At 41.7% G+C, this 27,969-nt stretch overlaps 1 protein-coding gene across 19 annotated transcripts in view; it reads left to right on the top strand.

The window, feature by feature from the left end:
- Nucleotides 1-27,969, top strand: part of MLIP (muscular LMNA interacting protein) — a 295,306-nt gene that overhangs the window by 32,758 nt on the left and 234,579 nt on the right. For 2 of the 19 annotated variants that reach the window (XM_070777787.1, XM_070777776.1), the window contains exon 1: nt 22,234-22,915. The exons of the other annotated variants lie outside the window; for them this stretch is intronic. In XM_070777787.1, the coding sequence (XP_070633888.1) occupies nt 22,913-22,915 (3 nt within the window). In that variant the 5' untranslated portion in view covers nt 22,234-22,912. Of the gene's footprint in view, nt 1-22,233; nt 22,916-27,969 lie in introns of those variants that run through there. 19 annotated transcript variants of the gene reach the window in all.

Raw genomic sequence — 27,969 nt, 5'->3', positions numbered from 1 at the left:
AATTACTATTGGAAAATATATCTCTAGTTGGAATGGAAAAGGCATAATAACCATAAAAATCTGTAAAACCAATTTAAAGCATTTTAAAAAATAGACATGCTTTAGATCTTTGAACAATAAACATTTCACTAATAAAGAGGATGAGCAAAATTGTAGGAAATCTTTGAAAGCTGGTGTTTCTATCATTTTGATCATATTATGGAAAAAGTTTAAGTGGTTGAAGTTTGACTTGCATCTTAGTTTCCTGGGTAATTTGTTAGAGAAAATAGTACCATGTAATGACATTTTATGAACTTTAAATCATTCTCATCTGAAAATCATGCTGGGAGCTGCCATTTGAAAACAAACAAGCACAAATAAGATAACTCAAGAGGAATAAATAGGTTGGATTTTAAATAGGTGAATGTTACTGAAGTGTGTTAATGGCCAAGACAGATCTTAAAGCCAGACCGCTTTTCCTTCAAAAGGGAAAGTTCTTGGGCTGTGGTGTAGACAGTTGCATCTCTCAGGTTTGAAGGAGTGGCTGTCGGTGATGAAAACACAAATTAGAAAATTCGCTGACAAGAGAAATGAACACACACACACTCGTATATATAAAGCATGTCATCAACAAGGACCTACTGTGTAGCACAGGGAATTCTACTCAATATTCTGTAAGAACCTAAATGGGAAAAGAATCCAAAAGGAATGGATATATGTATATGTATCGCTGAATCACGTTGGTGTACACCCAATACTAACACAACACTGTAAACCAGCTATACTCCAATGTAAAACACAAAATTTTTAAAGTTATAGAAAAGAACATTCTCTTTGGTGTGGTGCTGACCTGTGTGACCCCAGTGGTTTAAAATGAGTGAAGGGATGGTGGCCCCGTGTGTGAAACTGCACGATGCAGGCTTACTCCAAGACTTAAACATAAAAGATGAGGAAATGAAGAGCCCTTATTAAAGTCTATCCTTAAATCTCTGTCTTATTTTTTAACAGTCATCATGCTGTGTATTACATCCTCAGAACATATAACTAAGTTTGTGTCTTTTGACCACCTTTACTCATTGCCCCCAGCCCCCACCCTGTAAAATGAACTGTGAAATGAAGCTAAAAGAATAGAAGTAATGCCAGACACACAGTGTGTGTTCTGTGTTACAGTGAGTTGTGGGGGAACTGGTGAACAGCCACACTAAAATAGTAACCATTTCTAGACCCAAACCAAATCACAGCTACAGAGTTCTTCCCTTTAGGATCCCTGCTACTGCTGCTAAGTCGCTTCAATCGTGTCCGACTCTGTGCGACCCCATAGACGGCAGCCCACCAGGCTCCCCCATCCCTGGGATTCTCCAGGCAAGAACACTGGAGTGGGTTGCCATTTCCTTCTCCAATGCATGAAAGTGAAAAGTGAAAGTGAAGTCGCTCAGTTGTGTCCGACTCTTAGGGACCCCATGGACTGCAGCCCACCAGGCTCCTCCGCCCATGGGATTTTCCAGGCAAGAGTACTGGAGTGGGGTGTCATTGCCTTCTCCAATAGAATATTTAAAAATAAGACAGTGACAATGCCAATGCCAATGACCCGAAAGAGGATTTGACAGCCCAGGCACTTGTTAGCAAGTTCTGTTTTTGTGCTGAATACAGGATGTTGGGGGACACATGCGTACCCGTGGCTGATTCACGTCGACGTAAGGCAAAAGCCACCACAGTATTGTAAAGTACTTAGCCTCCAGTTAAAATAAGTGAATGAATTAAAAAAAGATCAAGTGAGTCCCTTTGCTGTTACTTGAAACTACCACAACATTGTTAATCAACTATGAAAAGTGAAAGTGTTAGCCACTCAATCATGTCCGCCTCTTTGCAACCCTGTGGACTGTAGCCCTCCAGGCTCCTCTCTCCATGGAGTTCTTCAACAAGAATCCTGGAATATCCATTCCTTTCTCCAGGGGATCTTCCTGACCCAGGGATGGAACCTGAGTCTCCTGCATTGCAGGCAGATTCTTTACCATCTGAGCCACCAGGGAAGCCACTCCAATACAAAATAAAAAAAAAAATAATAATAAATTTCCTTTTACAAACCCTAGTGGCTCAGTCAGTAAAGAATCTGACTACAATGTGGGAGACCCAGGTTTGACTCCTGGGTCAGGAAGAGCCTCTGGAGAAGGGAATGGCAACCCACCCCAGTATTCTTACTTGGAGAATTCAATGAATAGAGGAGTCTGGCAGGCCACAGTCCATGGGGTCATAAAGAGCCAGACATGACTGAGCAACTAACATACACATGCATTATTTAGAAATAAGGAGAAACTAAAAGACCCACTATACATAAACATGTAAATATATAAAAAATGATAAGGCAAGGCATACTAAAAATGTTAAGAGTTTTATTTGAGCATAAATCCATTGAATTGGGCAGCATCAAACAGGGCGTTGTTCGGAGCTGTCCACTGACAGACGCTGGGGAAGAGTTTTGTGGAAAGAAGGGGAAGCAGAGGGAGGAGATGACCTGATGGCCTGGACTTAAGCAGCCTGTCATTTGGGAAAGTCAGGTTGGCTGTTTGTGATTGGTGTCCTCGGGTTTTCTCGACCTTGAGATGTTTCAGTCTTAGGTTTTGGCTTGCTTACAGGGGCTACTAAGACAGGTTGAAGCCACTCAGTGTAACGACCTCCTTGTTTCTTTAATTTAACAAGCATGTAGCCACACAGAACCCTATGAGGCTCCACCCCATATCCTTTGCTGTAGCTCTTCTCTGAGGTAGCCAGATAATATATCTGATGCACATTTCCTGAGTTGTTTTACAGATGCTAAGTCCTTGTGAAGGTGATAGTTGCATAGTCGTATCTGACTCTTTGTGACCCATGGACTGTAACCTGCCAGGCTCTTCTGTCCTTAGGATTTCCCAGGCAAGAATACTGGAGTGGGTTGCCGTTCTCTTCTCCAGAGGATATTCCTGATCCATGGATAGAACCCAGGTCTCCTGCACTGCAGGCAGATTCTTAATTGTCTGAGCCACCCAGAAAGCCTCATAGATGCTAAAATCCTCACCAAGTGGAAGAAATTAGCTGCTTGATGATCATGAGCGTATAGCCCCCTAAAGATTGATAGTATGAACACCTGTGACCCTTCCCTGTTACCTCACCGTCAGAATTATGCACTAGCTGATCACACACCCTGGGACACCCCTCTCTCACCTGGCCTTTGAAACTGCTTTGCTGAAAGCCATCGGGGAGTTTGGGTATTTTGAGCCCTAGCTGTCCTGGACATCTTGCCTGACACTTGCAATAAACACTGCACTTTCCTTCACTGCAACTTGGGGTTACTAGATTGATGGGGTTACTAGATTGATGGGGTTACTAGATTGATGGGGTTACTAGATTGACTTTATTGTTTGCAGGTGAGTGGACCCGTCTGGTTTGGTAAGAAGCAGAATCCCAGAGGTTTAGCTATTGCTTCTCAGTGTCATTTTTGAGCACTTACTGTGTGCAAGGCTACTTACACTACTTACACTTACTGTTCATCAGCCGTTCATTCATCTACTTTAACTACTTGAAATGCCTTTTAAGTCTGTACTGTGGGTCAGACATCACTCTAGGTACTGAAGATACAGGAGTAGACACGACCAATTGGACCACAGCCTTCATGGGGCCAGTATTGTAGGGGAGGGTGGTGAGAGAGCTGACAGTAGCCGTCCAACGAATGAATAAACAAGGTAACGGTAGGTAACAATAAATGGAAAAAGAAAGTAAAACAGCAAGAAGGACTGGAGATGGCTGGAGGCCAGAGAGTGAGTGCAGGCTGCTCAGAAACACTCAGGAAAGCCTCTCTCGGGAGCTGACACTCCCTGAGGAGGAAGTGGGGGTGGGGGGGGCATTCCCTACAGAAAAAACAGGTGCAAAGGGTTCTCAGCATCTTATTTCTGTATATTGCTCATTTTGCAACTGTCCAAGGCTGACTGTCCAAAGCAGCACAGCGAGGAGCTAGCCTGTTCCTTCCTTGAAGCATGTTTGGCTCAGAGCCTATGTCTTCAGCTACCGTGTATACTGCTTACTGGAGATGGACCACTGATTGAGCCCTGCTTCATCTGGCATCAACAGAAGAGACTGACAAACCAGCTGCCTGACCCATCTTAGGTCTGTCAACCAGAGTCCTGACCTGGGCTCCCACGGTGTGAGCCATTGCCCCTCACCCCAATTCCAGACCCGAGTTCTTCATGCCCAGAACCTCCAGAAGGAAGGAGAGGCCAGATTTTAAAATGTCCACTTCTTTCTCTTTCATATACCCACATCCTATCAGACAGGAGCAAGTGCAAATCAGTGAGTTAATTTTTAAAAAATCACAGCAAAGAAATAAAGAATGTAAACCAGATGAAGAAATAGAAAATGCTCATGAGGATTTTCATCTTTAATGAGAATAAATAAGTTTACTTGCATTAATTGCCAAAGAATTACAAACGAAAACAGGGCACCACTTCAATTTTTTTTTTTTTTAAATTAGCAAACATGAAAGAGGCCAAGAATATCCAGGGTTTGTGTGATGTCTATCACAATTTGGGTATAAATACCTTGTAATCTAGGTGGGGTACTTCTCTTCCTCCATAGCTCAGCGATAAGGAATCCACGTGCAATGCAGGAGATGCAGCAGGAACCTGCAGTTTGATCCTTGGGTTGGGAAGATCCCCTGGAGAAGGAAATGGCAACCCCTCCAGTGTTCTTGCCTGGGAAATCCCATGGACAGAGGAGCCTGATGGGCTACAGTCCATGGGGTTGCAAAAGAGTCAGACAACGACTTAGTGACTAAACGCACACGCACCAAGATCTTACAGACTCTGTGTTCATATGTTACAAGGTGTCGTGAGGTGGACAGACTCTCAGAAGGTGTGACCGGGGACTCCCCTGGTGGTCCAGTGGTTGAGAATCCGCCTTCCAATGCAGGGATGCGGGTTTGATCCCTGGTTGGGGAACTAAGATCCCACACACAGTGGGGCACCTAAGCCTATGCTTGGCAACTCCTGAGCCTGCACACTCGAGAGCCTGGGTGCCACAGTGAAGACCCAACACAGCCAAAAAAGAAGATTTGACCAGACAGAACCTGTGAGTGTGATCTCGTTTGAAGAAAGAGTCTTTGTGGGTGCAATAAAGAATCTCAAGATGAGATCCTTCTAAGTTAGGATGGACTCAATCCAAGAACAAATGTCCTGAGAGAAGTGAAGCAGACAGACACGCAGGGGCAGCTTGGGGTGAGTGGCCAAGATGTCAAGGAGCATCTGGGTACTTGAAGCCAGAAGGGCCAAGGATTCTCCCACATCCTTTTGCCAACTTCTTGATTTGGGACTTCTGGCCTCCAGAACTGTGAGAGAATGTATTCCTGGTTTTTTAAACAATCTTTTTGTTGTTGTTGTTGATTATTTATTCATTGGCTATGCTATGTGGCATGTAGGATCTTAATTCCATGATCAGGAATTGAACCCAGATCCCCTGCATTGGAAGGCAGAGTCCTAACGACTGGACTCCAGGGAAGTCCTGATTCCTGTTGTTTTAAGTCACCAAGTTTGTGGTAATTCATTCCTGCAGCCTTAGGAACCTAAGGCACAAGGTACATCCACCTTTCATGTGACAATATTTTGTAATGGCAAAAATCGGAAACAATCTAAATGCTTGTCAATGTGTGACTGGTTAGCTAAGTCATGTCATTAAAAAAAGAAGATAGATCTAATTGCTCTGATAACTCATAATGATATATTGATAAATAAGGGAAAAAGACATTATTATTATTATTCTTAAAGACATTATTATTATTAAAAAATAAAACCAAAATCTCCATTTATAAATATGTTTGACATAGAGTGAACTTGAATGGAACGTGATTCTCCATTTTTCTGATAGGGACGGCCTTGAGTATTGGGCAAATTTGAATATGTAAATCTTTAGGGACATAGATGAAATAATCAGAAGTCTACTCATAAATTATTAATGTAGCTAAACATGCATATTCAACATCAAAAGTGTAAGATAATATTAAACTAGATGGATTTTTTTCTCTTTCAATTTTTTGCAATTTTATTCAAATCCTTGGCATGCTATGTATAGCTTGAGATCATTTTAGGCTAAAACTTTTTCCCCCCAAAACTGCTGCTTTAAACAGACTTCAGTGGCTGAGAGGTGCCACAAAGCTGCGGGATCCTCTCAAGCTGTTTTTAAGGGATGATACAGAGCAATCTGATAGCACAGTTATAGGTATTGGAGAAAAATAAAATCATTTCATGAACTCTGCTGAGTTCAGTCTGGTCAATGAATTGTGTCTGTTTAACGTTTGTGCACGCATAGAAAAATGGGAGGACATAAACCAAGCTGTGTCCAAGTTAACAGCGGTTACCCTGGGGTGTGGGGTTAGTAGTAACTGTGTGTGTCTTTTACCAATTAGTTTTCCCCTTCTGTATTGTTGGAATGTGTTACCCGGGCATGTATTACTTTTGTATTACTAATACTGTTAACTATAAAAGGAAAGAAATGTAAAAATCTACCAGTCCTTTCAGATCCAGGCTACCTCTGCTGCTGCTGCTGCTGCTAAGTCGCTTCAGGCTACCTCTGACCCATCCTCATCTTATTCAGAAGTGATTTCTTATCCAATTTTATCCAGAGATGACTTCTCCGCACTGAAATCTCCCAGTGATTTCTCTCCCTCTCTCTTTTATGCACTATTACTTTCTAACATGTACACTTATCCTTTGCTAAATAACTTTTATTTGTTCTTGAGAACCCTGCTGCAAAGGAGAAAGCTAGTGAATAAATATATCTGGTAACTAATTATTGATCTCATTAAAAATTTTAGTTTTGGAGTAACATGCCACATAATCAACTTTTAAAAAAATGTACGGTTCTATACATTTTAACACATGCATACATATTTGTATATACTATGATCAGAGTACAGAACAGTTCAGTCATCTTAAAAAAAGTCCCTTGTGGAGACATAATATGCAATTTCAAAATGATCCTTTTGTAGTTATATCTTTCCCCTTTCTCCTCACCCCTGGCAAATACTGATCTAGTCTCCAAAAGTATGTCTTTTTTTTCTGTATTTTTGAGACATTTAGGTCAATAGAATCTTACAGTATATAACCTTTTGAGACTGGCTTTTTTTCACAGGGCATAATGCCTTAGACTGGAGGAGGGCAATGGCAACCCACTCCAGTATTCTTGCCTGGAGAATCCCGGTGGACAGAGGAGCCTGGCTGAGCCTGGCGGGCTACAGTCCATGGGGTCACAAAGGGTCAGACATGATTGAGCGGCTAAGCTCAGCAGCACAGTGCCTTAGAGTTCCATCCAGGCTGTTGCACACCTCCGTAGATCAATACTTTGTTTCTTTATTGTGGAGGAAGTTTCCATTGCATGGATGTGCCAAGGTTTGTTTAGCCCTTCACCTGCTGAAGGACGTTTGGGTTGTTTCTGGTTTGGGGCTATTATGAACAGAACCGTTACATACATTAGTGTACAGGTTTTTGTGTGGGCACAAGCCTTCATTTGTTTAGAGTGAATAACTAGGAGAGGCTTTGGGGTCATGGAGGTGTATTTTTACCTTTATAAGAAACTGCCACACTGTTTTCGGAGAGTAGCAACACTGTTTTGCATTTCTACCTGTAGTATGTGAGCATTCCAGTTGCTCTGTATCTTACCTGTATTTTACCTCCTATATTTTCAACATTTGTTATTATAGCCATTCTAATAGGTATGTACTAAAACCTCATCATGGTTTTGTCTTGCATCCCTAATAACTAAGGATTTCGAACATCTTTTCATGTGTTATTTGCCATGTGTGTATCATTGGTTGTGTCTATTCAGGAATTTTTGCCATTATCAGAATAATGAACCACTGGTTTGTTGAAAGCAGTATTTTCCAGCAGGTCCACTGTTGGCTTTGGGGTGGTATAATTGCTGTCCTTTTCATTGCAGCTTATTTAGATTCCCAGGGACACAAAATGCTCGAAGCACGTGAAGCTGTGATGACCAAAAACACTTTCACACGTTTCCGAGCTCCACTAGGAGGGTGGTACCACCTAGTGAAAAACCGCTCGCTTAGAAACTAGGCTTTTTGTGTAAAATCAGATTGATTTCCCCCAATTCACCTGATCTGTGGAGGAAGGAGCTTCACCATATCATGATTCTTCTTGGGAAGAGAGGAATTCATGCTGGTCAGACGAGCAGCAGAGTTCCCTGGGATTTAAGTCACAATTTCTCAACAGTCTGATTGTCCATTGCTTAGCCTCCGCGTATCCTTTCTGTAAATTAGGAACTGACAACTTCCTTCAATGCCATAAATATCGCTTGGACCAAATTCCTCCCATTACCTATAGTGTGTGTGTGTGTGTGTGTGTGTGTGTGTGTGTGAGTTTCTAGTTAGGATGTGTATGAGGGTGGAGGAACGACCACTGTCAGCTTTCTCCTGCCCCCCCACCATCTCCCCGCCCACCCCTCCCTCCTCCTCTGCCCCCTCTCCATCCCTCCCATCTCCTTCTCCCTCTTCTTCCTCCTCCTTTTTTGGATTACAGCAAATTTACTTACAGATTAATGGCTGCAGTTTTAGCTTGTTCCCCTAGCAACTGATTTTAGAATCCTGAACGAATTACTTCTCTTTAAAATCATGACTGTCTCTGACAACAGTAGGCAGAAAATTGAACAATATAATAACTGAGATTATCAACAGAAAGTCACAGTTTAGTTGGGGACAAAATGTGAACTTACATAGGAGCGTCTACAAAATATCCGTAAACAAGTATTCTGTGATATAAATTAAATATGGTGAGGAAACAGAGAGTAAAAGAGTTGCAAAGTCTGGGAATCAATGGCAGTAGACCTTACAAGACTCCAACCTGACCAGGGACAACTTTCCTGTTGTTGCAATTTTCTTGAAACTTGCTAAAACTTTCTCCTTCCGTTTTCTTATTTATTAGTTAGGATAAGGGCTTCCTTGGTGGCTCAGACGGTAGAGAATCTGCCTGCAATGCAGGAGACCCAGGTTCAGTCCCTGGGTTGGGAAGATCCCCTGGAGAAGGGCATGGCAACCCACTCCAGTATTCTTGCCTAGAGAAACCCATGGACAGAGGAGCCTGGTGGAATACAGTCCATGGGGTCACAAGAGTTGGACATGACTGAATGACTAATTCACACACAGTTAGGATAAAGTTCCTCCTCTGTAAATCTGACATGACAACTGCTAAGATATACCATGATAATATATATGATATATGTTGGTATAAATATAGCTAATGTGTGATATATATATATATATATATATATATATGTAACATATATAGATGTATTTTTCATAATGGAAAACTTGAAATTACTTTTTGGCCAACCCAGTTGTCTGTGTGTGAATATATCTACACATACATCTGTTTGTAATATATATCACAATGCTTTGAAATCTGGAAAGGTAGGAATCCCTATCCGAAATCATCATCATCATCATCATTATGATTGTATTAGTCGGAGTTCTCCAGAGAAATAGAGAATAGGATATCTCTCTAAGTATCTATCTGAATATAGATATACGAGAGGAAATTTATTGTGGCCTTTATGGTTATGGAGGCTGACACATGCCATGATACACTGTCTTCAAGCTGGAGAACCAGGAAAGCCAGTAGCATAATTCAGTCAAAGTCTGAAAGCCCGAAAACTAGGAACCCCAAGGTCGGAGGGCAGGGCTCAAAAAGAGACAATTCAGAGATAGAGAAACACAGTATGGTAATAGCTTACATGTGGAGTCTAAAAAATACAGCAAACTAGTGAATAAAACCAAAAAGAAGCACACTCACAGATACAGAGAGCAAAGTAGAGCGTACCAGTGGGGATGGCAGTGCGGTGAGGCGATGTAGGGGAGCAGGCTGGGGGGCAGCAACTCCTGGGTGTAAGATAGGCTCAAGGATGAGCTGTACAACGTGGGGGACAGAGCCACTGTTTTGTAATAACTGTGACTGGAAAGTGACCTTCAAAATTGTATAACAGTTTAAAAATTTAAAAATGTTAAAATCTATACAAAGAGAGGGAGACGATTCACCCACCCCTTGACTTTTTGTCCTCCTGGGGCTCTCAGAGGATTGGAGGATGCCTATTCAGAGTCATGCGGGCAGATCTTCTTTCTTCAGTCATGGGATTCAAATGCTAATCTCCTCCAAAAATACCCTGGCGGACACACCCAGATATAATGTTTCCCAGTTACCTGGACATTCCTTAGCCCAGATTGGCTGGCGCATGAAACTAACCATCACAGTTGTCCTCGTCACTTCATCCCTTAGCAGGCCTGGCGAGTAGGGACGGGACCACAGACAGGAGAGGAGCGTGGGAGAATGGCATTGAAACATGTAAAATATCATGTATGAAATGAGATGCCAGTCCAGGTTCAATGCACGATACTGGATGCTTAGGGCTAGTGCACTGGGACGACCCAGAGGGATGGTATGGGGAGGGAGGAGGGAGGAGGGTTCAGGATGGGGAGCACATGTATACCTGTGATGGATTCATTTTGATATTTGGCAAAACTAATACAATTATGTAAAGTTTAAAAATAAAATAAAATTAAAATTAAAAAAAAAAAAAAAAAAAAGAAGCTCTTTAGTTCCTCTTCATTTTCTACCATTGTGTTGTTGTGTTAGTCGCTCAGTTGTGTCTGACTCTTTGTGATCCCATGGATTGTAGCCCGCCAGGCTCCTCTGTTCGTGGGATTCTGTATGCAAAAATACTGGAGTGGTTTGCCATTTCCTTGTCCATTTCTACCTTTAGGGTGGTGTCATCTGCATATCTGAGGTTATTGATATTTCTCCGGCAGTCTTGATTCCAGCTTGTGCTTCATCCAGCCCAACGTTTCTCATGATGTACTCTGCATAGAAGTTAAATAAACAGGGTAACAATATACAGCCTTGACGTACTCCTTTCCCAATTTTGAACCAGTCTGTTGTTCCATGTCTCGTTCTAACTGTTGCTTCTTGACCTGCACACAGATTTCTCAGAAGGCAGATAAGATGGTCTATATTCCCATTTCTTTAAGAATTTTCCACAGTTTGTTATGATCCACACAGGCAAAGGCTTTAGTGTAGTCAATGAAGCAGAAGTGGATGTTTTTCTGGAATTCTTTCGCTTTTTCAATGGTACAGTAGATGTTGGCAATTTGATCTCTGGTTCCTCTGCCTTTTCCAAATCCATCTTGAACATCTGGAAGTTCACGCTTCACATACTGTTGGAGGCTAGCTTTCAGGGTTTTGAGCATTACCTTTCTAGCATGTGAAATGAGTGCAATTATGAGGAAGTTTGAACATTCTTTGGCATTACCCTTCTTTGGGATTGGGATGAAAACCTTTTCCAGTTCTGTGGCCACTGCTGAGTTTTCCAAGTTTGCTGGCATACAGCCCTATATATATATATATATTTTTTTTTTTGTACTAAGTATATTTTCCACTCACTTCTGTATAAAGCTAACTGAACCAGGAGACCCAGCCACCAGAGCTAGGACAGAGAAAGATACCTAGTACAGAGATGGACTGGACTCTTTTAGGCTTAGGGAATAGGATGCCTGCTAATGATTAGTTACTAGGTAGAAAGAAAACGGATAGCTACTTTGGAGAGAAGGATTGAGCAAATAGATCAAGTCCAGTCTCAACTAATACTTAGGAAGTATTGGGTTGGCCACAAAGTTTGTTTGGCTTTTCCATGGTACAGAAAATTCAAATGAACTTTCTGCCAATCCAATAGTTCAGGGGACCCAAATGCTAAAGATGACAGGCATTATAGGGAGTTTAGCATGGCAACGAGTGTGGAATGGATGAGAACAAAGAGAAGCAGGGAAAGAGACAAGCCTCACTTAACCCGAAAACGTGAGGCGAGCTGGCCAGGAGTGCTATATTGGCCGTGGAACCAAAGAGATTCAGATGTATGTGAAGTGGTGTGTTTTGCTACTTTATGTTAAATTTTTACCTAAAGTTACAAAAATTACCAAAGAGATGACTTTGGTGCTTCTTTCTTCCTTTGCAGGCAAAGTGTGAAAGTGAAAGTGTTAGCCGCTCAGTCATGTCTGACTCTGGAACACCACGGGGACTGTAGCCTGCCAGGCTCCTCTGTCCATGGAATTCTCCAGGCAAAAATACTGGAGTGGGTTGCCATTCCCTTCTCCAGGGGCTCTTCTTGACCCAGGGATTGAATCCAGGTCTCCTGCATTGCAGGCAGATTATTTACTGTCTGAGCTCAGGGAAGCAGGCAGAGTGGAGGCCAAATTTCTTGGTCTTTTAAAAAAGAACATTGACATTATCACTCTGTTGTTAATGCAGATTCAGGGAGTCACAGCAAAGATGGTCAAGGGTCTGGTCATTTGGGGTATTTAGTCCTTAAATTTGACAAATGTGACAATATCCTTGATCAATGGTACCTGTTCAAGAATGAAAAGCCACAATCTGTTTGTTGTAGAAGCTGCCACGATTCTGTAGGAGGGAGTGGGAATGGAAGACCAGGCAGCCATCCTCCGTCTCACCTTGAGCTGTCCATCTGCAAGTGTGACCAGGGCTCCCTAGGGGACGCGGAACTGCTGTCTGTCCCATGAGTTGCTCTGGCCCAAACAGGACACTCTATGTCCCAGGATCTCTCACTAATGTTTAAAATACACACCTTGGGTTCTTTGTTCTTTTGAAAAATTTCAGTGTTTAGAAAGCATTTCAAGCCAATAGGCACATGCTCATTATTATTCAAATACATGGGTCAATTGATTGTTTTTGCCAATTTTGGGGTGTTTGAAAGCAATCTTTTCTATTGGTGGTAGGCTTTTTTTCCCCCCAATATAACATGATTCCAAAAGAAGGCCTTAAAGGGAGTTTGCTGGCATCCCGATGGTTAGGACTGCCGACTTTCACTGCCAAGGGCCAGGATTCAATTCCTGGTTGAGATACAAGATGCATGAGCAAAAGGAGCAGACAGAACAGAACAGAACAGAACAGAACAAAACAAACGAAACCCATAAGAAGACCTTAAAATTCATTCTAAAACCATGAATTAATCTGTTTTTGGTATTTTATCTATTCTTCTTTGTAATTGTTTTCAAATTGAAATGTTGTTGATTCACAGTGTTTCAGGAGTACAGTAAAGTGATTGTTACACTGTTCACTTCCATATATGTATGCTTTTTCAGATCCTTTTCCATTATAGGTTATTATTAGATGATGAATATAGTTTCCTGTGCTATACACAGATCTTGTTGTTGACTTTATACATGGTGGTGTATATCTCTTAATCTTCAATGCGGAATTTCCGCCTCTCCTCCTCTCCCCTTTGGTAACCATGAGAAAACCATTACTTTATTTGGACTTCTGCTGTGCAGACTTTAGGGGGGTGTTACATCAGTGAGATCAATGCTACAAATAGTAGAAAGAAACAGCCAGAGCTGACCAGTGGAAAGGATTCAGGGAACCAAGGATTCCTATTTGAAAAATTTCTTTGGAAAAAGCTCTTCCTGGGAATCCCCTGGCAGCCCAGTGGTTAGGACTTTGCATTTTCACTGCCGAGGGCTGATATTCAATTCCTGGTCAGGGAGCTAAGATCCTACAAGTTGCTCCACCAAAAGAGAATTACAAAACAAAATTATTTTTGAAAAAGTTCTTCTCCAGCCTAGTTTAGGTGTATCAACTTTCTTCTCACCTGTGGTAGGAAAATGAGAAACAAAGTTTCATACAGAGCTTATGTAACAAGAAATAGTTCATGAGATTATATACCATGCTTGACATGTAGGGATCCTAGATTTTTATTTCAAATGTTATATTTATCTTAAATATAGCCATCTTAAACTTGGCTTCAAATTGTGGAATTATCTTTCCCTTTTTGAAATTTGTGAGCTGTGCTGGCCTTGTGTGCACGGCTATGTTTGGAGAGCCTTAAAACTAAGGAACATGCTTGTGGCAAAAATATAAATTTGATTTCTCTGTGAATCATCATAACCTATTTTATTATGCAAGTGAGTTGCCGTGGATGTAGAGGGAGTAATAGCACACTTGGTGGAGACTCTAATTTTGCATTTCTTTACTGGCAGCTGTATTTGGTGGAAGGCTCTCTCTAGGTAAGATTACCTAGGTGAGGCTCTCTCTAGGTAAGTGAGAAAGCTGTATTTTTATTTTCCTCTCTCTTTGACTAATGCAGTCACTAGTGGTTATATTTCCTTTCCTCCTAGTATCTTCAGAAATTCATATCTCCTCTTTTCTAAGAATCCAGCAAAATATACTTTCCACAAATGTTGAGTAACCTAATTTATATTAACACTAAATGTTATCAATAAAAGGCTATTTTTAAGACATGGGTATTGGGCTTCCCTGGTGGCTCAGTGGCAAAGAATCTGTCTGTCAATGCAAGAGATGCAAGAGCCATGGGTTCGATCCCTGGGTCGGGAAGATCCCCTAGAGAAGGAAATTTCAACCCACTCCAATATTCTTGCCTGGAGAATCCCATGGACAGAGGAGCCTGACTGGCTACAGTTCACGGGGTTGCAAAAGAGTCAGATACGACTTAGCAACTAAATAACAGCAACAAGACATGAATATTATTTTTTTACTATTATTTCTGATGGTAATAAAACTCTTTTTTCCCCTTTCCTGTAATTTAACACATTTTCATTATAGAATACATGGAAAGTAGTTGAATAAAGAGAAAAAAAATTCCATGATCCCATCTCTCCAACACAACTTTTGTTCATTTTGGGATACATTCTTCACATAACAAAATGAAATCATCCTGTTTGCAAATTTTATTTTTATTTTTTTCCCAGTAGTATTTATTTATTTATTTATTTTAAATATAAATTTATTTATTTTAATTGGAGACTAATTACTTTATAATATTGTATTGGTTTTGCCATACATCAACATGAATCTGCCACGGGTGTACACGTGTTCCCCACCCTGAACCCCCCTCCCACCTCCCTCCCCATACCATCCCTCTGGGTCATTCCAGTGCACCAGCCCATCCTCTTAATTTATGATGATATATTTTATATCTTTAAACATGCTGATAGTCATGGCTGTATTACATGGGTGTACCCTAAATAATTTAACCCATTGTTTATTTGACATTAAAACTGTGTCCATTATTTTGTTCTTATGAGTTGTTGAAATTAACGTTCTTTGGCTTATTTCTTGAAATATAGTTATGATCACGGGAGAACAACTTTGGAAACGATACTTTGTTGCCAGTGAGCCAGGGATGGAGAAATTTCCTGCCCCTTGAAATCATATCTGGGCATTTAGTCATTTTATTTCTTGCTGCTGAGTGTAGCCTTGTTTGTTAGCACTAAAAAATGAACAAAAACTGAGGAAATCTGGCCCTTGCTGAGGGAGAAAAGTAGTAACAAATAGTTTTTGGAAGTATGTTGTGTTAGATTGAAAACACAAAAATTATGTGACCTACAATCGACACAAATTACTATGATGTTTGGAAACATTGCAATGAAACTGCAGCATTTGGAATTCAGTGCAGAGCCGTCAAAGTGACAGTTCCTCATGGCTGAGATAGCATGATTCCAGAGCGTCTTCTCCTAAACTGTGTATCTCAGGCCAAAGCTATAGGACGCGTGGGTGGGAGAGTGCTTGACACAGGTGCTGGGGAGCTGACCGAGAGAAAGGGCCAGTCCACCGAAAGGAAAAAATCTCTGGGACTGGACAGATCATTAGGTCCAAGGAGGGAGGGAGATGGAAGATGGATAATAGGAGCCTGGAGGCAAGAAGATAGTCCTGCTGTTTGCTGCGGAGGAACAGGGTGTGTGGATAGAGACAAATTCCACTGCAGGCATCCAGGCTGAGCGTCTGCCAACTGCACTAGATAGATATCACAGCAGGGGGTTGGAAATGCAAAATTAGAGCTAGAATAGTAAGTGCGCACAACTCATAGTTTGTTTTTTAAATTTATTTTACATTGGAGTATAGCAAAATGGTCAAGATAGGCCATGAAATCAGATGACTGCTTCTTGGCAGGAAAGTTATGACAAACTTAGTGTGTTGAAAAGCAGAGACATTACTCTGCCAACAGAGGTCCATATGTATAATCTAAGGCTATGGTCTTCCCAGTGGTCTTGTACAGCATGACAGCTGGACCATAAAGAAGGCAGAACACCCAAGGCTTGATGCCTTCAAACTGTGGGGCTGGAGAAGACTCCTGAGAGTCCCTTGGGCAGCAAAAAGATAAAACCAGTCAATCTTAAGGGAGTTAAACCCTGAATATTCACTGGAAGGACTGATGACGAAGCTGAAGCTCCAGTATTTTGGTCACCTGATGTGAACAGATGACGCATGGAAAAGTCCCTGATGCTGGGAAAGATTGAGGGCAGGAGGAGAAGAGGGTGTTAGAGGATGAGACGGCTGGATGGCATCACTGATGCCATGAACATGAACTTGGTTAAACTCCGGGAGATGAAGAGGGACAGGGAGGCCTGGCGTACTGCCACCCATGGGGTCACAAAGAGTCGGACTGGGCAACTGAACACCACCAACAGCAAATAGCAAAAGGATAAAAGGAGAAGAGGGCAGCAGAAGATGAGGTGGTTGGATAGCATCGCTGACCCAATGGACATGAGTTTGAGCAAACCCCGGGAGATAGTGAACGACAGGGAAGCCTGGTGTGCTGCAGTCCACGGAGTCGGACATGACTTAGCGACTGAGCAACAACAGCAAGTAGGTGATTCACAATGTTGTGTTAGTTTCAGGTGTACAGCAAAGGGATTTGGTTATGCATGTTACACGGAGAAGGCAATGGCACCCCACTCCAGGACTCTTGCCTGGAGAATCCCATGGACGGAGGAGCCTGGTAGGCTGCAGTCCATGGGGTCGCTAAGAGTCGGACATGCCTGAGCGACTTCACTTTCACTTTTCACTTTTCACTTTCATGCATTGGAGAAGGAAATGGCAACCCACTCCAGTGTTCTTGCCTGGAGAATCCCAGGGACGGGGGAGCCTGGTGGGCTGCGGTCTATGGGGTCGCACAGAGTCGGACACGACTGAAGTGACTTAGCAGTAGCAGCAGTACATGTTACAATTCATAGTTTGAACCAAGAGAAAGAGTCAGTGTCTATAGAGAAAGGATCCCTGTATTTGAAGGTTGAAGTGAAAACTCTGACGGTGGGGAGTTAGCAGGTGGAGGGGAGCATCAGGAGGAGTCTGGGACGGATGCAGCCTTGGAGACAGAAGGGGACTGATAACTGCTGACCTGTGACCTAGCGTCACTGTTGAACTTCAGCTAAGGTGTTCCAAGTGAATGTGAGTGTGGATGGCAGAGAACAGTGAAAGAAATTAACAACAATGACAAGGAGAAAAAGTAGCAAGTATTAAGAGATTACACTGTCACAACAGCTGGGCTGAGCACATCATTTAACTTTCTCAGCAAGAGCTGGGAGGTTTCCATTGCCCGACTTTTACAGAGGGAAACCAAAGTCGACAGAGATTAAATATTTTTTCCTCAAGATCCCACAAATAAGCTGTACGTAGGACAGAAACCTGAAGCTCTGCTCTAAATTTCTCTATGACTGTTTTAGTCAGCTGTGCGGCCTCCGAGGGGTTGTATAGTGAGAGGCTGGTGGGAAAGTGGAGGCCGCCGACTGGACTTCTTTGGAAGAAGTTCAGCTCGTTATTGAAGAAGGAGAGCAGTGGCAAGGTGGAAGAGAGCTACGTCCAGATTTGGGCATTGCAAGAGGAACCATCCCCAGGGTTGAAGAGGAAAAATGCGTTTTGTTCCAGTTGGTACCCATAGGCAATGGTGAGCAGTCTGAATATTCTGATGCGTTTCACAGGCATCTGTGTGTTTATCCCCCAAACTTGAGATTTTGAGAATTCTGAAAGCCTATTGGAGACAGGAAGTTCTCCTGGTGTTCCTTCCCTAGTATGACTTTGATACACTTACCTTTCACGTGAACGCTCATGGATCCAGGGTCACTTTGTTTACAAACGTATGGCGAATTTTCAAGTTTCTGTACTCGTGTTGCTGACCACCTCTGGAAGCTGTTTATCGACCACATCCCCAGCTCAGGCTTTTGATATCCAACTCTTCAGCAAAGCCAGCTGAAAGCCAACTTTTTTCTGGAAGGTTTCCCCAGGTCCTTCAGGAGGAATTGACCTCCATCCCTTCTGCGCTCGTCTCTCCACTCCTCTTCTCGCTGACAACCTCACTCAGGCTCCTCCTGAGACCCAGTGTTCTCCCATTACTCTATGTGGGTACATTCAGTCACCAAGTTGTGCCGACTCTTTGTGACCCCATGGACTGTGGCACACTAGGCCTCCCTGTCCCTCACCATCTCCCGGAGTTTGCCCAAGTTCATGTCCATTGAATAGGTGATACCATCCAACCCTCTCATCCACTTTTACCCGCTTCTCCTTTTGCCCTCAATCTTTCCCAGCATCAGGGTCTTTTCCAGTGAGTTGGTTCTTTGCATCAGGTAGGCAAAGTATTGGAGGTTCAGCTTCAGCATCAGTCCTTCCAGTGAGTATTCAGGGTTGATTTCCTTTAGGATTGACTGGTTTGATCTCCTTGCAGTCCAAGGGACTCTCAAGAGTCTTCTCCAGAAAACAATTATCATATACTACTGCATATACATGGAATCTAGAAAGATAGTACTGATGAACCTATCTTCAGAGCAGCGATGGAGAAACAGACATTGAGAACAGACTTACGGACACAGCTGATGGGGGAGAAGAGGGTGGGAGGTATGGAGAGAGTAATATCAAAATATACATTACCATATGTAAAATAAATAGCCAAAGGGAATTTGCTGTATGACTCGGGGAACTCAAATTGAGGCTTGATAACAACCTGGAGGGTTGAGATGGGGAGGAAGGTGGGTGGGGTGTTCAAGTGGGAGAGGACATGGGTAAACCTATGGCTGATTCATATTGATATTTGGTAGAAGCCAATGCAGTACCATCAGAGAAGGCAATGGCATTCCACTCCAGTACTCTTGCCTGGAGAATCCCATGGACGGAGGAGCCTGGTGGGCTGCAGTCCATGGGGTCGCTGAGGGTCGGGCACGACTGAGCGACTTCACTTTCACTTTTCACTTTCATGCATTGGAGAAGGAAATGGCAACCCACTCCAGTGTTCTTGCCTGGAGAATCCCAGGGATGGGGGAGCCTGGTGGGCTGCCGTCTCTGGGGTTGCACAGAGTTGGACATGACTGAAGCGACTTAACAGCAGCAACAGCAACAGCAATGCAGTACCATAGAGCAATTATCCTTCAATTAAAAATGAATAAATCAAAAAAGAAAAAACATCTTTTCCAGCACCATAGTTGCAAAGCATCAATTCTTTGGCACTCTGCCTTCTTTATGGTCCAACTCTCATATTTATAATGACTACTGGAAAGACAACAGCCATATTAACATTTGAAGTTATGTGTACTTAATATTTGAATTTAAGAGTTAATGCATAGCATTAACACTTGAATAGCAATACCCTGAAGGCTGATTTAGTCATCTGTGTTTTGTTTGTGATACACTGTATAGTACTTTTTGTATGCTTGAGATCAGTGTGTGGTCTTTATATTAAATTGTATATTTATATAATTTAATGAGCATTTACTATGGCTAGGCATTATACCACCCATTTTACAAGTTTATATATTTTTTAATTGAAGCATAGTTGATTTACAATGATGTGTTATTTTAGGAGTTCTGTCTATTATCTATATATCTACATTTTCAGATTCTTTTCCATTATAGGTTATTACAAGATATTGAATATAGTTCCTTGTGCTATACAGCATGTCCTTGTCATTTATTTTACATGAATTTTTGGTTGCTGATACCAGAAATCCAAGTCAACTTGCTTTTAATAAAAAGGACTCTATTAGTTGGTATAACTAAGAAGACCACAGGTATATAGACTTTAGGAACAGCTGAATCCAGGAGTTGAAAAGACGTGTGCGGTATTCTGACTCTGTCCGTCTCCTTGCTGTTCTGCTTTTCTCTCTCTCCATGTCCTGGCTTCTCTGTGTTGGCTTCACTCTTAGGTAGGCTCGTGGGGTATGACGAAAGAGACGGATGGTGATAGTCGCAAGCTGGAAAATTGTGAGTGCGAACGCTAACTTGTCAGGGGTAGATCATGGGCATAACTTTGCCCAGTCACTTGGTCCTGGGGAAGGAATATATGATCATCCTAGGTGGTAATGAATGACAAACTGGGCGGCTCTGGACAGTGATGATAAATGGCCTTACAGGGTCAGTGAAGTGGGGTGGAAGGTACAGGAACTATGGAGTCAGGGAATTGTGCGTCTTAGGGCAGAAAAAAATCTAAAGTTCGTCTAGTTATTGTTCAACCATCCACTAAAAATATCTATATTCTTCCTGCAACTCTGGCAAGAAAAGGTTTAGGCGATGTTTAGTAACATTGATTTTAGAGAATTAATTAGCATTTTTGTTTTTAAAAGGCACGAATATTTACTTTTATTTTACACAAAGTAATTGAAATAGTAAATGATTATCTACATAATATGGATAAACATAGTCAGTCATGTTTACACAATGTGCTAAAAACCAGGGAGTTATAATGACAAGTCTAACCACACATTCAAGAATGTCCTCCTTTCCCTGTTTCTTTAGAGAGAAGTTATAAGCAAAAATTTATTCTTTTTGAAATAGAGAAAGTGATGGCACAAGAGAGAAAAATGAGAACATGGGGTGACAAATTTTGACTGTATAATTCTAGAATGAGAGAATAAATCAGGGTGCCGGATCTTCACTGGGTGCTGAGGTGATTCTGGTGTTCATTTCACGGGAAAAGGAATAGAGTTGCACATGCGGGCTCATATGCACACGCTGGTCCACTTAGGTTGAGGAGATGTTGTAAGGGGAAGGTATGTGGACTCGGGGCTTGCTGGCATCGTTCAAAAGTACCCGAGCCACCCAGACACTTTGAATCACTTGTCTACCTGATTGTCTCAGATGTTTGCAGTGAGTCTGGAATTAGATTAGTTTCCGTGGGTAATTCATGCTCAGCATCTCCTCTGAGGTTACCGTTAGAAACTGGCTGAGGCTGAAGTCATCTAACAGGTTTCTTTGCTCATGCATGTGACATATAGGTTGGAAAGTCTTGAAGTAAGGGCTTAAATAGGTACACTTTGAAGTCATTAAGGGCACAGCCCTAATGCGATACGGCTGATGTTCTTAAAAAAATGGAAAGTATACCAGAGCTTGCTGTCTCCTGTCTCTTAGAGGGAAGGCTCTTTGAGCACTTACGTGATAATCATCTTAGCGCATCCTTCACCGCTGAGACCTGGATGGTTGCTCCTGTGAGTGCTTTGTACAAATTATATCCTCACAAAGGTGGGAACTTTCATTAGCCCCATTTCACAACATGAGGACCTTTGACTGAGAGTGATAATAATGTGCCAAAATCAGAGAACGAGAAAGTGTGAAGAGCAGGTCTTGAAGGTCTGCTTGGTCCTGAGCCCACATCCTGGAGCATCACTGTGCTATCTGAGGGTTGAACTGTGCAGAATTGCCATCTTTGTGGTTCAGAACAGTCAGGTATCAGCTATTTCATTAGAGAAAAGAATATGCATGGCAGTAGGATTTTTGAATATTTTGAATCATTTTTATTTTGATCTTTACATCTTTCTACCTTTAAAATCTCACGTGAGAATGGTGAGCATTAATGATGTCTCTTCTTCCACACTTTAGAGAAAAAAAATCCATCTTTTCTCCTAATTTGCATTCTGGGTGAATACAATATAAGGTTGGAATTAGTAGTCTTACCATAGACAGATGCTTGTGTGAAATCTCATTATAAAGTTCAATATTAATTTCTTGATTTACCACAGCAGGTGGTCTTGAAATGAAAATGGAAGAAAGAATGCCAAATTGCAGGATGTTCTCATGATGACTAATTTTGTGACTGTGGGCAAGTAACCGAACTTAATTCAGGCATGATAATCTAATATACTTTACAGAGTGATCGTAACAATTTAATTAGAAAATGTACCTAAAGAGCTTAGCACAGTGCCAAGCTGAATAAATATTCACTGCTAGCATTATTTTCATTTTATTTACAGATTTTTAAGTGAGTATTTGAGAGTGGGATCCATCTGAGGTAATCTGAGATGGTTAGCTGATGCGAATACACGTAGTGGCTAATACAATAAATAATATAGGAATCCTTTGAAATGAAGACTGTGGAAGCACTCCCAACCTGTTTAAGCCTTGGTTCTGCTATCTTAGATTATGATGTTGTTTATGACCGAAGCTTATTTCAGAGTTTAAATTTTACTTTAAAGGAAAGCATCCAAATTCGTTATCTGAGCTAGGTGAGAGAAATTTAGCCTCGTGCCATTTAGTGCTGTTCTGGAGTCTTGCCTATCTCCAGGTTTGCCCTTTGTCACTAAAAGACCAAAAGGGGGGCGGAAGTTCTTGGCAGCCAGGGCAGCTTGTTAAGAGGCACCCTCTCCTTCCCTCGCTGAAAAGCTCCTCTGTATCAGCGCTCACACAAGAATTTGCATCCCATCATGAGTCACGCAGTCGGCTCTGGGCTTCCCGGCAGGCCGCTTAGAGTCAAACGCTGCAGCTATTCTTAGCTGCTCCCCACCCTGGAATGGAAGATACTGGATGAACTTGCAAGTGACACATTGTACTGATGACAAACAGGGCGGTTGGGTCAGATCGAGTTTCCAAGTCTCTGCTTTCCTTGGTGTCTTAGGGACGGTGAAACAAACCAAGAAGAATCCTCTTGTGATTTCAGGACCACAGCTGATGCAGCACCACGGGCTTCAGTGAGCAGTGAACAGAAGTGTCCTTCTCCACAATTCTCTGATTCCCACACTGTTCCGATCTAGACTTAGGGCTAAAGCCATCAAAGCAGTTATAAGCTGTAGGTCCCTTGCAAGATGTCACTGTGCTCGTGAAGGGGTTAGAAGTAGTGGCTTTGCTTTTGAATGGTAAGTAAAACATTGCGTCGTCATGTGTCCCAATAAAATAACATTTTCCCTGGCAGCTTGGCCATTAACGTGACATATATGTATAAAGTGCCTTTTCTCTAATGAGGTAACTGTTCCCACTTTTCCCTGGCCATTTTCTCAAGGAGCCAGACCTATTCTAAAGCAGAAAAAATGCAGGTATATTCATTATAGTTTTTATCTAATTGTGTCATTGTTATCTCTTTATATGTCAGTTTCCTGTGTACACTTTTTCATCCAGCTGGCCCAAGCACACAGCATCATGCCAGACACAACATCAATATGATTTGTATATGTATTGAAAATAGGATCGTATTATGCATATTCTCTCATAATCTGACTTTCAAAATCTAACAAACTCTAAGGTTTAATGTTAACTTGTTTTTTGCCAAGTTGTGAGATTCAGGATGATTTACATGCTGTAAAATATCAAAATATTTTATTAAATATCAAAATACAAAATTTTGACATATTTTGTTTTGTAGAAGAATCATGATTTATTTACCAAGTCCTCTCTTATTGGACTGGTTTATAATGATTGAATGAACTAAAATTAATTGAACTAGTTCATAATTATTAGGAAAAAGGTGCATTGCAGTATGTTTGATTTAATCTCTATTTCCTCAATAATTTGGTAATATTTACTGATTGCCTGCTCCATGCCAGGCACTGTTTAAAGTTGGGAATCAGAGCAAACCACTGTTTTAGGGAGAATAAAGACATAATAAGCAAAATAAATAGGAAAAATATATAAGATGAAATTAAACTGATCACTTATGATCTGCTACATTTCTTAATGAACATGACATGAAGAAAAATGATCAGTAATCTATATTTAATATTCAATAATTTATTATAACATTTATATCACATATTTATAAATGTATTTATATAATATATAACAATATATTGTAATAAATATATATAGTGTTCAAATGTGATCAGTGCTATGGAGAAAACTTACTCAGGGAGAACTGGGGGAAATTTAAAATAGAGTGACAGAGACCACCTAGTTCAGTTCAGTTCAGTTCAGTCGCTCAGTCGTGTCCGACTTTTTGCGACCCCATGAATCACAGCACGCCAGGCCTCCCTGTCCATCACCAACTCCCGGAGTTTACTCAGACTCATGTCCATCGAGTCAGTGATGCCATCCAGCCGTCTCATCCTCTGTAGAGACCACCTAAGCAAGTGACATCTCAAGGAGAGGAGCCCTGCTGAGCTCTTCCAGGCTGGGATCTTGTCTCCTGGCTCATCCTTATGTGAGATCCCTGACCCTGTGGAGCTTAGACTGTTAGGTCTAATGTTATCTCGGTTATGTCCAAGTTGTGAGATTCGGGATGATTTTTACGTTGTATATATTTTTATATATACTATTACATGTATATAATAAACTACATATATTTAAATATTTTCAACCCTTTCTACAACAGCAAGAGAAATGACCTCTTCACCTTAAAGGCTTGCTTCCACGCTGCTGTGAGCGTGTGCCCTGATGGGACGCACCTGTCCCCTCAGCCTGATGCACTTGAACCGCCGTTGCACTAAGCCCATCAAGCACAAAGGCAGTCCTTCCTTGGCTTTCTAAATGCAAGGCTTTAAATTTCAGCCCTGAGTTGAGCAAGTTTGGGAAATTGGAAGATTCCACTGACAACCTGAAAGAGGATGCCCCGGACTGCAGCATGAATGTGAAAGGTCAGGCAGACCTTTGGGAGCGATTCAGAGAGGCTTTGCTCTCCAGCTTCTCTGACCACTTGAAGAAGATGCTGTTCTTCCTCTTTGTTGGAGGTCACTCTGCTCCCTACATCTTTGGCAGACTGCTCTGTGAATGACACTTCAGGGAATACTTGCTGAAGTCAACAGTGGGAGGCCCAGAAGCCAGGGCCCTGTTCCGCTTCCTAGAGAGAATGCTTTTATGTTTTTGTGGAGCGTGTTTTTAGTTCACTCTGTGATAATAAAAAAGCCCCAATCTTCCATATGCAGAAAAATGCTAAAAGCCATCTCTGAAAGCTTACCAGGAAGAATGCCTTTATTGCTACAGCGATTGTCTACTTTGATGTAAAACTCCTAGTTCTTTTTCCCCGAAACATTTCTCTTGCAGAGTGAAGAAAAAAGTTACAAAGTACTTTCTACTGAAAAGAAGGCAGAAAGAAAAAAATTTGCTTAGCTGTCTGTAATATTATTTTTATTCACTCCTAGCATTTGTGTAGAAGCTGATCTATTCCAAAGCAATTTTACTTTTCTCCTGTGATTTTCACAGTGCTCTAAGATAGGAACATTCTTTTTGTACATGCTTTAGAATGAGAAAACTAAGACACTGGAAAGAGAAAATTATCCAAAGACATAAGGTTAACATTTACCGAGTACTACCTGTGTCAGACAGTGATTGCAGCCATGAAATTAAAAGACGCTTCCTCCTTGAAAGGAAGGTTATGACCAACCTAGATAGCATATTCAAAAGCAGAGATATTACTTTGCCAACAAAGGTCCGTCTAGTCAAGGCTATGGTTTTTCCAGTGGTCATGTATGGATGTGAGAGTTGGACTATGAAGAAAGCTGAGCGTTGAAGAATTGATGCTTTTGAACTGTGGTGTTGGAGAAAACTCTTGAGAGTCCCTTGGACTGCAAGGAGATCCAACCAGTCCATCCTAAAGGAGACCAGTCCTGGGTGTTCATTGGAAGGACTGATGCTGGGGCTGAAACTCCGATACTTTGGCCACCTCATGCGAAGAGTTGACTTGTTGGAAAAGACCTTGATGCTGGGAGGGATTGGGGGTAGGAGGAGAAGGGGACGGCAGAGGATGAGATGGCTGGGTGGCATCACCGACTTGATGCACATGAGTTTGAGCGAACTCCAGGAGATGGTGATGGACAGGGAGGCCCGGAGTGCTGCGATTCATGGGGTCGCAAAGAGTCAGACACGACTGAGTGACTGAACCGAACTGAACCTGTGTCAGGCAGGATCCTAAGGACTTTATGTATTGGCTCATTTATTTACTCCCTCCAGTGGCCCAGATAATTTTGGTATTGTTTTCATCGTAGTTTTTCAGATCTGGAAACAAGGCATTGAGAAATTAAATGACTCACTCAAGGGCATGGACAGTTAGTTAATATCAAAGGTGACATTTACTCCCACAGAAGCCTGATTCTAACCCAGAACACTAAAAGCCCTATCCAGTATGGCTGGGCCACTGAGTGGATGAAGACTCGGGCTGTGATCATGGAATGTGAGCGCTGGAATGTCTCTAAATTCTGGAGCTGCAACCATGGTATGGATACTGCCTTGGATTCCTTCCTTGTAGAAGGAAGGCAAACTAATCTTGGATTTTCCTGTTTCAGTGAACTCACGACAAAGTGTTTCCAGCAATTCTATTAATTCTGTGGTCCATACATAATAGTACGTTAATAAAATGCCTGTAAATTTGCATTCATGGGGATTGTAGTCGCTTTTCAGGCAGCACCACTTGTGTTCTTAGGAAATATCGAGAATACAAATCTTCTCAAGCTTTCTTTGTTCTGCTGGAATCTCTTTAGGACACTTGTGATAAATACTAACCCATTTATGCTTGATTTTGGCCAGTCATGGCAAGCGACAAGTTATGTAAATTTTGAGGCAGTTTGTTTTATTTGGGGATAACTAATTATTGGGAACTTCTTTTTCATACACACACACACTTATCACCCACATATATGTTTTAGATCATGTCCTGACTGAAGTAAAATATTTTGCTTTAAGGATCCCAAGATACAGTGTGTAAACTCTGCAGTTAAATGGAGCTCCATTTTTATCAAGAAAATGCAGGAGATTTGTTCAAATTGTTTGGGATAGGGAGGTAAAAATAGAGGCAACATGTTTAACAAATATATCCATAGTTCTTAATAGAAAAGAAGAATCTAATCTGTAATAATACACTATGTTAATTTCCTCAGTTTTCCCCAATTTACCTCTGAAACATTCATTGTAAAGCCAGGTTGTATTTGTCAGACTAATATAAACAAATAAGCTTGAATTACAAGCTAGGAACAAAAAATAATGTACAGTGTGTATGAAGATGGTACGTGTGTGTGTGTGTGTGTGTGTGTGTGTGTGTGTTTTAAGAGGGTGAAAGAGGAAGATGTAGGAAAATTATTTGGGAAAATTCATTGAAAGGCTCAATTTATAATTACGTCTTGTATTTCAAGTGTCAGAACTTCAGTATTAAAATTCAGTTTGTTAAATAATTATCAAGCTTTATCCAGATGGCAGACTTCACGTTAGGTACAGGGACACAGTGATAAAAGCACAAATCTGGCCTCTGCTTTTAGAGTATCTTGTGTGCGTATGTCTGTTCCCACCAAGGTGTGAGTGGGGCTAAAGTTTGGGCAGAATTGCCTGCCCCTGGGCAGAGCACTGTGACTGCCTGGCGGGAGGGGACATTTATCTGACCTGCCTGCCTGCCTTTATAGGGCTTACATTCTAATAACAAAGGCAGTTTTTAAATATGTAACAATGTTGAAGCTGAAACTCCAATACTTTGGCCACCTGATGTGCAGAGGTGACTCATTTGAAAAGACCCTGATGCTGGGAAAGATTGAAGGCAGGAGGAGAAGGGGACGACAGAGGATGAGATGGTTGGATGGCATCACTGACTCAATGGACATGAGTTTGAGTGAACTCCGGGAGTTGGTGATGGACAGGGAGGCCTGGTGTGCTGCAGTCCATGGGGTCACAAAGAGTTGGACACAACTGAGTGACTGAACTGAATTGAACAATGTAAATAGCATTACCAAAGGGGAGCATAAGACAAACATTATCTAATTTAGGTCAAAAGGCTAGGAAAAGCTTCCTTGGGAATGTGACCTTTAAGATAAACCCAGAAGAATCACAAAGAACTGAATTGGTTTAAATGAGAAGGACCATACCCCTCCCCAAGCCTCTTAGGAAAACGTGTTGCTGGCATTGACCCCTCAAGTATCGATTATTGGCTCAACAGCAGTTGTAATTCAGTTTGTTTTTCAGTAGGAACCAAATGTCTGCTGCTGCTGCTGCTAAGTCGCTT

Source organism: Bos indicus, chromosome 23, assembly GCF_029378745.1.
Source record: "Bos indicus isolate NIAB-ARS_2022 breed Sahiwal x Tharparkar chromosome 23, NIAB-ARS_B.indTharparkar_mat_pri_1.0, whole genome shotgun sequence".
Lineage (NCBI taxonomy): Eukaryota > Metazoa > Chordata > Mammalia > Artiodactyla > Bovidae > Bos > Bos indicus.
Note: the sequence above shows the minus strand (reverse complement) of the source record. Positions and strands in the feature narration are given on the sequence as shown.